Source organism: Carassius auratus, chromosome 15 (assembly GCF_003368295.1).
Source record: "Carassius auratus strain Wakin chromosome 15, ASM336829v1, whole genome shotgun sequence".
NCBI lineage: Eukaryota > Metazoa > Chordata > Actinopteri > Cypriniformes > Cyprinidae > Carassius > Carassius auratus.
The window spans coordinates 8025642-8036198 of NC_039257.1; the positions used below are offsets into that span (position 1 = coordinate 8025642).

General features: G+C 36.3%; 1 protein-coding gene across 3 annotated transcripts in view; it reads left to right on the forward strand.

The window, feature by feature from the left end:
* LOC113114935 (histone-lysine N-methyltransferase 2A-like) overlaps positions 1-10535 on the forward strand; it is a 47609-nt gene extending 37074 nt beyond the window's left edge. The window contains exons 34-38 of one of the 3 annotated variants that reach the window (XR_003293810.1): positions 5975-6082; positions 6492-6575; positions 7100-7229; positions 7583-8233; positions 8307-10535. Coding sequence is in view for 2 of the 3 variants with exons in the window: in XM_026282056.1 (XP_026137841.1) it covers positions 5975-6082; positions 6492-6575; positions 7100-7229; positions 7583-7858 (598 nt within the window). In the remaining variant the exon portion in view is untranslated. Of the gene's footprint in view, positions 1-5974; positions 6083-6491; positions 6576-7099; positions 7230-7582 lie in introns of all 3 variants that reach the window. The other 2 variants (XM_026282056.1, XM_026282057.1) reach the window with 2 other exon arrangements.
* Positions 10536-10557: the final 22 nt, after the last annotated feature.

The window sequence follows — 10557 nt, forward strand, 5'->3', positions numbered from 1 at the left end:
GCTTGGAGCGAGTGAAAACCACGAAGCTCAGACTCTTAATATCCTCTCCTCGCTCCAGTCAGAATCACTCCACTCCGCTCATACTCATACTTAGTTTAATAATAAAAAAAAAATGCAGCTGCATTTAAATGCAGTTGTGTAAAATATGTGCAAGATTTGCACTGAGGGTGTGATCCTGGATGTGCAGCATTTATTCTTATTTGATTTATCTTCATTACAAACCTTGTTTGGTTTTATTTTGGATAATTGCGTGTAAAAAAAAAAAAACTTACGTTCTAATGCATATGCAAATTTGAATTCATATTCAAGTGTTTGTGCAAAAATGGTTAATGCGCATTAATAACAGGGAGGCGCCTTCTCATCACCTTAATTTTTTCCTTATAATGAATTTACTTAAAATTGTGATGTCTCACATACATTAAAAATATATCTGCAGAAAGCTTGAAATGTCTTTTAAAGGAAAATGAAAGCATTGTGTAATCTGTGAATGTTGCATATTCAATTAAACCTCTGATTAGTTGAATATAACAAATGAACGACTAGAACTACAAAAATCTTATGTGGGGGCAGACCACAACGAGTCCTAAACCTGCTCAGCAAGTTTGAAACCCTCATAAGAAACTGTCCATATGAAAGAGCAAGAGATTCACACCTTTATCTCGACCCCCACAAGCCATACATAACTACCCTTAAAAAAACAAAACAAAAAACCTCCAGCTGAACTGAATTCAGTCTGTTTTTTGGCCATAAGGAAGAAAGATGAAACATTACTGTTACTGAGCACTCATCAGAACTGCTCTTTGTGTTCATTATTTTCTCAAAGCCCATAATATTATTTTCACAAGACCATAATGATAATAAAAAAATTATCAATTGATTTTATTTTATTTTTACAAAAATCATTGTTATTTGTGATAGTAAATTTTTGCGGAAGGCTTTAAGACCAAGCGGGAATCCTCTGCAGCTGCTCCCGCCTCACAGCGCATGGGACTCCGCTAACTGGTGCAGCTTCACCGGTTTAACTTTACTACCGTATTTTCCGACTTATACTCAGGTGCGACTTATAGTCCGAAAAATACTGTAAATCAGATTGAGGCGAATACAACTTATTGATCACGAGACCAACATTTAGCAAGGCAGGAAAACATTCATTCTACCTGAAGGAAGACATATTTCATTGAGCTAATGCTGTTAAATAGAGAGTTAAAGTGAGTTAGAGTGAGAGAGAGAACCTAGTCTAGGGCTATTCTTAAACTTGGAGCTCATTATATTGAAGTACAAATCAAAACACCAGAAACTTTAAGCATTTTATGAATAATGAAATGTTATACAAAAAGTATACATTTTATTTATTCACATGCTGTATGATTGAAATAATATTTTAGTTCACAACTTTCAGTTCCATTGTTTAAAAAAATGCTTTATTGGCTAACGTTTCATAAACCTTCAGTTGTTATGCTCTAAAATCCTTGCCATTTGTAATTTCACAGTATTTTCACCTCCTAAATCAATCATCTTTAAAGTCACAATTCTATAATGGTCAAATTTACTCAGGCCGATGGTATTTTTTAATTACATTATTTTATTATTATTTATTTTTGAATAATTGTAGCCTATATACATAGTTGAAGCAAAACAAATATTTGGATCGTCCCTTATTTTTCCCCTTATTTTCTCAAAGAATAAACGCTTATTTTCTACAAGAATAAACATAACATATTATTAATTCATAGAAATAATTTAAGCAATTAAAACCTTTTTTTAAACTTAACTTAAACTAACTTTAAAATCTCAAGCAGTTAAAAAGTGTAAAATGACACAGTGCATGTTAAATAGCCTAAATGAACTTGGTTTAACAATATAATTAGAACTAACTATATGATTAGATTTTTTTTAAATGAACAATTCCTGTGTAAAATGGGACAGCAACCTTTATATCGAACATTTTAAAATCATCCACAGTTGAGCAACACGAGAGGCAGATCTGCACCAGAGCACGCAAGTCATTTTCAGATGCAATGAAAAAAAAAAAAAAAAACACCAGCACCCTGGATAGCCTAGATTAGGCCCAGGCTCTGTTCTAAAGTATATAATAATTATAATTACTGTTAACCCAGGGTAACACATTTTAATGGATTAATCGCCTATTTTCATTTGCTGCATGTTTTCTTTATTTCTTTTTTTTTTAAACACGCTAAAAAAAATTTAGTTTGTTAGAGGAAAAAATATATGAGTCATGTGCAGGTTGCATTTAAACTGATGAATCACCTAATTTCATTTGCTGCATGTTTTTTTATTTATTATATATATATATTATATAATTCATGTATAAGTTGCATACATTTAGAAATAATAATGGCTGGCCTAATAATGTTATGATTTACCAACAGGATATTTTTAGTTGCCTTCACTTTACAACAAATCCTTTAAATTTAACAAATATATCAGAACAAAACAAGAATTAAAAATATATAAATATAATGGATAATTATAATTGCAGTATATAATAATATTGGCTTAGCTATAAACAAACAAACAAAAAAAATGTAAAGCTAAGCATAAGGTAAGGTTGGGCTCTCTCATTCGGGAGAAATCCAAATGTTTATATATTGGTGATGTTGCCCATTTGAAGCTTAACCCCTTTGCGCTCAAGCATCGCCGACAGCCCCAGTTTATTACTGTTTCACTTTCACAGCACGTTAAATATCACTCTTACTTGATCTGGACAAACTGTGCATCAATTGAAAGTTGAAAGACTCTAGCTTCGATATTTGACCAATGTTTTGATAAGACATTGTTGCAGTGACAGTTATTTAGTAATTTATGTCAGGATTGCAAAATAACAAATCCGTATTATGCCACATTTTGAATAGAAATTCACCACTCATTCATATTCAGTCACGTCTGCAGCGGTTTATTTGTGTTCACCTAGACTCACTGAACAGCATCAATAAGGATTTATAGACCAAATACGCATATCCGCGGAGATATATGGATATATTTACCGATGTTTATTTCGTATTTCTTCAGAATCATCATTTCTATTCATTTTCCACTGACTTACGCGATCTTATGATAAATAGCCTCTTCCAGCACTGTCTCTGTGTGTTTGCTTCCGTGTACTCGAGCTTTGACCCAGACAGACTCTGATAGTACCTTCGGCTTGTCAATCTAACAGTCCCAAAACCGGACAGCGTCAGATCGTGTCACATGGTTTGTGAACACTTCCTGGTTCATAACTGCTCACAACAGTGATAGATAGGGGTGCTCCGATCACGATCGGCCGATCGTTATGCACATCTCGTCAATAAAGCTGGTTCTCTAATCAGTGGTTAATTCCATCAGGTGCGTGATTTCACATAGAGCAGCTGTTACTACACAGAGCCATTGTTAATAGAGAAGATGCGCAAATCCACTTCATTTTCAGCGTTTTTTGGAGCATCTTCTCAGTTAACAACGGCTCTGTGCGCACTAATTTCTTTCTTTCTAATTTATCCGCTGTCTCTGTACAGTTTGCATAGACCTTGGAACAGGGGGGGCTGGGGGGGCGGCCAGAGACAGGCGCGCTCAGAGCTAGTGCTGTCACTTTTGTGAAAAAATAATTTTCGATTTTTAAGACATAAGTGTTCATTGAATCGATTGTAAAATCGATTTTCCATGTCAAATAACGGACGAACGTAAAGAGAGGACTGGAAACGCACAAGTCAGCAATATTTCTTATTTATTTGAATGAACTTTCGTGAAGAATAACAAACGGCAACAGGAGTGCCATAACATAAGAAAATAATCACTGCAGGCTTCATTTATGATTTAGGCAATTCAAAAATCTCCAAGATTATTTTTAATAATGATTCAATCCATTTAAAAAAACTGTTCAAAAAATTTAACTTTAAATGGACTTGAGAACAGGCCGTGTGTTTTTTTTATTGAACGTAACCTACACTAGGTAGGCATATTGTAATGCACAAAAAGGCACAAAATAAGGCCATTACAAATTCATTGGACAGAGTCCAGAGCAGAGCGTTTTTTATTCACTATATGTCCAGCTGTTGATGTCCCAGGGACACTCAGGTACAGCTGCGCAAGGTGGGGGTATTACTGCCAATTTCCACCACAAAAGCCGGTCGCTCTCAGCTTGCATTAGTCCTTTTCATAACTCATAACTCGTCTACTGCGCGCGAGACCTCCAGACGCGAATACTTTTAAGTATTTCGGGAGAAGTGGATGAATTCACGTGTTGTAAACATAGAGGGTGTAAATCCAACAGATCCAATTCTCTGAACTGCGTCTGCGGCACAAACTAACACAGCGGCGCCCATCGAGCAGCTCAACTAACGCAATCATTATAAAGGTGTTTAAACAACAATATACTTCCACTTGCATGTATTTGACAATCGAAATATCCGATATTTCATGCCATAACTAACACATTTGTGAATATTCTGAATAAAAAAGGAAAAATGATATGAAAGCAGATCATCATTCATTCAGCGCTGTTGCTGCTGCAGTGTGTCACGTGACAAGCAATGACGCTTCACCATGGAAACGCCGCCCCCTTCTCACAATATAGTTCCCACGTCCCTGGTAGTGTGTGCGCGCTGGCTTTAGCAGTGCATTCAAGGGCACTCGTAAAACAGGGCGAGTGCGAAGAGGGGAAATCTATATCGTCTATATCGTTGCTTTTCATATCTAGATATAGATACGATAACGATATATCGTTCAGCCCTACTTGTAATGTAATACTACTAATAATTATGCTGATAATATAATAGGGCCGGGACTTTAACGTGTTAATTGAGATTAATTAATTACACAAAAAATAACGCGTTAACTAAGATTAATTAATTACAGAAACAAAATTCCCGCATTTTTAATAACGTATTTTTGCACCGCGGAACGTTTCTCACTGGATGTGTTTCGGCGGGACCGATTATACTGGAGCACCAACTAGCGTTCGCACATCACCGCAGCGCACTTCGAGCCTCAAGTATCACCTCAACGCAAAACATATAGCACCTAGCGTGGACTTTACACTTTATGTTGAACTATGTATTATTTTGTTGGTGCAACAGTTATGTTGAACTCTTTATTGTTTTGGCCAAGGTTATTGAGAGTTGGACTTAGTATGTTATGGCCTCTGAAGCAACAGAGAGATGTTTTCTAATAGTCAGGGTTTCCAATGTTCTGAATGTAATTGACAGTATTGTGTTTCACTTTACAGAAGGTTCCAGCACCTATAAGCTTCCTGAATTTCTGAAATGTACTATTTCTAAATTGTTTCTAAATATGCTATTGCTACACTTCATGGCAAAAATTGCACTGGTCTGCTAGACTTGGTTGAACAAAAATAAACAATATTTTGTTGCTTAAGCTTATGTATTCAGTCATTATTCAATGGTATACTATAAATCCATGTGAAAAAAAATTACTTCTCACTGTTCTCAGGTCAAATATTTATATGCGATTAAAATGCGATTAATTTCGATTAATTAATTACAAAGCCTCTAATTAATTATATTAATTTTTTTTAATCGAGTCCCGGCCCTAAATATAATGCTACTATTATTACTACCACCATTAACAATAACAACAATAATAATAATCTTATCGAGGAGCCCTTCCCAGCAAATTTATGTGTGATTATTTGCTGTTCATTATGATTAATTTTTGGCCATACTGTATTTAATTCAGCTGTGTTCATAAATAAGGAAATTAATAGTAGGTCACTGTTAGGGGAATCTCCCTATACATTTAGCTTTCATAGAAAGCGGTTAAATGACTAATACCTAGCTACAAGAAGGTAGGTGTTTTTAAGTGAAGAAAATGTTTTGCACTGTTTTTCTTAGTTACCCTGCAGTCATGGGGAAGAGATGTTATCTAGGAGCACAAATTTTGTGATGTAAGTTTGCGTGCCTAAAAAAAGACCAAACTTTTCTGAGTATAGTTCACACCTACTCTTTTATCTATTTCGCAGGAAGTCTACCTTTGATATGTTCAACTTCCTTGCATCACAGCACAGACAGCTTCCTGACACAGACCTGTATGATGAGGAAGAGGATGATGTTCTTCTCAAATCCACCAGGTCAAAGTTTGAATTTTACTGAAGCTTTGTTTCTTTCATATTACGCATATAAGAATTCAGAGGAAAGCATGATGGAGATTCATTATTAAAACAGTATGTGCTTAGTGTTTTTGATCTTTAATTTATTTGTGATTTTAATTTATTAATAAATTGATTTTAAAAGGAGTTATTATGTGAAATACTCAAGGTAATATTTTTGCTGGGGAAAAAACTTGATACGTGGCTGCCGTGACATTTTAATAATTTCTTTTTGTCATGACAGAGTGCTTTTCATGTTTCTTTTCCCTATTTAATATTTTGCTGTTCATACTTCCTCTTTCTTGATTAATTTACTGAGTGTTGCCATTTTAGGTGATTAGTCATTGGGGTTTGGGTCATATGACGAATTAACTGAATTGTATTTTTATAGGCGTGCGACAAGTTTGGAGCTTCCAATGGCGATGCGCTTTAGACATCTAGAGAAGACATCTAAGGAAGCAGTTGGTGTCTACAGGTAGGTTGACTCTTTTTAACCTCCAAATAAGGAACTGAGTCGTTTCAGTTCTGTCGTTAGCTCCCACATTTAAGCAACCTCAGTAGAATAGATGGGTATGACTTTATTTTTTGCTGAAGTCAAAATTCCATTATGAGACTATATTATAAGATGAGATGAAGTCACCAGCCCCATGAAAGAAATGTACACTCGTGTTTCCAATTGGTCTCCAAAAAATAAAACAAGCTCTGGTGCCATACGAATATACAAAGTTTATCTTCTTTTTTTTTTTTCTTTTTTTTAGAGAAGCATCCCTTAAGATCTGCTAAGAATATTTGTTTCTTTCAGCCCTATGATGTCTTGGACACAGAGCATCTGAAGCTCACATAGGGTGTCTGTAAATGTGTTTTTGCCAGAGAAAATGCAATCTTTGGAATCCATTCTGCAACACCATTCCAGTATATTCTGTCCAGCTTTTTTCTTATGAGTATTTGTTTCCATTGAAAACAGGCCATGTTCATTCCCGTGATTCATTGTTGTTGTAGGTCTGCGATTCATGGAAGAGGCCTTTTCTGCAAGCGAAACATCGAGTCGGGAGAGATGGTCATTGAGTATTCAGGCATTGTCATTCGTTCTGTTCTTACAGACAAGCGTGAGAAGTATTATGATGGCAAGGTGAGTGGAAATGTTCTTTTTAGAGTACATTTGTATATGTGTGATCTCTCAGCCAATTTCCACCAGGTTTAACAACAGAAATGCATTTTGTGTAGTCATGACCCTCTGTTTTTACCCATTGTTGTAGTTCGTATTATTTTATATTTATTTAGTTTAAATAATAATATCATTTAATACTAAGACACCATCCCCAAGTCATATTTTGCCTAGAAACATTTATTACTTTTACTGTGATCCAAAAAAGTCTCTAAACCTCGCCAAGGCTCCATTTATATGATCAGAAATGGAAAAAAAATGCAGTAGTGAGTTTGAATATCAAGTATACCACTTCTTTCTTCTGCGCTTTGTTCCAGGGCATTGGATGCTATATGTTCCGCATCGATGACTTTGATGTGGTGGATGCCACGATGCATGGTAACGCGGCGCGATTCATCAACCACTCTTGTGAGCCAAACTGCTACTCTCGAGTCATCAATGTAGAAGGTCAGAAGCACATAGTCATTTTTGCCTTGAGGAAGATCTACCGTGGAGAGGAGCTGACCTATGATTACAAGTTCCCCATAGAAGATGCAAACAACAAACTCGGCTGTAACTGTGGTGCCAAGCGCTGTCGGCGCTTCTTAAACTGAAAAGGAGTTTGGAGAAGCTCCAGTGAAGTGACACTGGATGAGAGTGGAGTTAGACGGGTAAAAACAGTAGATTGAGGCTTGATGGGTAAAGGGGATCCAAGCTGAAGGTTTCAAAGCTTAACAGTCACCACTTCAATTTCGAAGTCCTTCAACAGGCCCATACAAGGACTGTTCACATCCTTCAGCCTGGATTACTGCGGATGAGTATTCTTCCAGTTTAGGAGAGAAGGAGGGATGGGGCGCATGAGTGATGTATGGTAATATGGCCAAGGACTTTTCGAAAACATCTCCCACCATGCTGGCTCCTCTGTGATTTACAATGAGTCTTGGTTTTCGGTCAAAGGAGCAGTTTTAAACCAGTTCATAAGCAGCAAAGTACGAGATAAAATTGAGTTGTTGCTGTATATTTTGCTGCAAAATTGTGACCACTTTTAATTTATCCCTGCAGGTTTTTGTTTTCCAAAACCTGGAATGTGCTGCCAAGAGTTTGGGATGTTCTGTTCCAATTAAATTCCAAACAACCTCCCTTGAGCTGACCTTTAAAGTGCTGGATTTTCATGATATGAACTGAATCGCCTTTGTGCTGAAGAAGCATTTTATAGTGTGGACCACGTAGTGTGTGAAAGCATAGTGGGAGTGAGGATACTCTGTAAAAACATGCATATTACTAATGAAATGGTGTGAACGTATTCAGATCTGTATCTATTTGATTTTAGTTTAGATCACACTTAGCGTGTTTAGCTGAGAAAGCCTCACACCGCTCAGGACAACACTGCAGACCCCTCAGTGTGACCCATGGATCCACTCCTTGCACATGGCGCTCAGCAAGACTCGCTCTATTGCGTTTCACTCTCATCTGTGACAGTTTGTTCACTTGGAAACCCTTTTAATCTTTTCACAGGCAGGTCTAACTATTCATTCTGTTTTGCGGGCTTGTTCTGTAGGTGTAAGTGTATAAGCATTTTTAAACGTGATGACCTCCATGGTGCTAAGCCTAACATGAGTTTTGAAGGGGATAAAAACCGTAATGTTTCATGAGAACAGATGTGAACTGTAGTTGCTTCAGCAGGTACTAAAACAGCAAAGCAACCCAGAAAGACACGCTTTCCAACAATGAGCCCATAAATGTCAGTGGTGTTTTGAAACATTATTCCCAGTACTCAAACTGCAACATTTTAGCATGTTTGTGATTTATTTTTGTTATAGATTTTTTTTATGCCTCTTGAGAGCCTTGTGTCGAAACAAAATCATGCCCTGAGAGTGGATATCTTGAGTTTCTATTGGTCGTGTAGTAGAGGACACTACTTAAGCTAGTCGTCTAAGTGTGATGACGTTGTGGATTGTTCCTGCAATAATTCATTTCTGCCGCAATTGCACATACAATTGGAGCTCTACATTTATCTAGGGAGTTAGAAACTGCTTAAAGTGTCCTAGAGACGTAGGACAGCGAAAGGCGATGTATACAAGATCTATATATATTTATAGAAGAGTTATTGAAACAGTTTTTCAGTAGATGGTGGCACTCGGCACCTTAATTTAACTCGAAAGATTTGGGAGTTTTCTTCTCTTCTTCATGGAGGAAAAAATCAACAAGCTGATGCCATCGTTCATCTAAGATCTTTCGGACTGTAAGAGCGTTCTATTTATTCCTGTTGGTCTTTATGGAGGTTTTTACCCAGAGTTCTCTGCTTTTTTTTGTATGTGACAAAGGTCTTATCAGAGTTTTCTTCAGGTATTTTTTGTTTCTTCGTTATTTGAAACCATTTTTCCCATTTTCTTTAACTTGGACACTGAGGATGAGTTCTTGCAATGTGGCCTTTTTACAAGGTGATGTGTTGGGCCGCCTGTTTGTTTTATTAATGGCTTAGTTATCTGATTTTATTCTAAAAGGAGAAGTTTCCTCCCAACTAGATCACGTTGTCATCTCCTGCTTTTTCCCTTACATTGTGTGTTTGTGTGGAGGGAGAATATCCATCCAGAACCTGAAATTTAGCAGATTTTAATCAAACCACTCCAGACTTGCAAGGATTCTACCTCAAGCTGTTCAGACAACATCAAGTAATACTAACGCAAAACTAGATTTGCTTGGTCTGTTCTGGCATGCAGGGTTGGCTCGTGTGCAATGAAGGATGCAAAGCTCTAGTCAGGACCTCCTATGATAATGCGTCTCCCAGAGCTTTTTCGGAAAAGAAATTCTCTCCGTTCCTGTGTAGGTTATTTAAAAAAAAAAACACACACACATTGCGTTGAAAAAGACTTCAAATGAAAAAACCGTGTGTCTTTGCTACCTTGTACAAATGACCCCTATGTTTGTAAATAGTTGTATACATATTTCTAAACCTGTTTAATTTTTCTATGCACTTTTTTTATTTATAATGTTTTTGCTTAATAAAGATGTACAATACAATGTTTGAACAAAGTTCAAGATTTATTGTGATCTTTGTGTTGACCATACAAAATAATCAATTATACACTTCTAATAACTGATACACTGCTTTCAGAAAGTGTTTGTGGCAAAATCCTGTCAAGAAATCGAATGCTTGGAATATTGGTCCACCAGCAATTCTAAATTTCCAAGATTTATGACCCGATATATAAAAAGATTACATGATTTATAAAAAGATCAGAGGAAAAAAAAGACTCTTCGTTTTCTTGAATTCTAGTAATTTAAAAAAAAAAAAATTAAAAAAAGAGTTTCT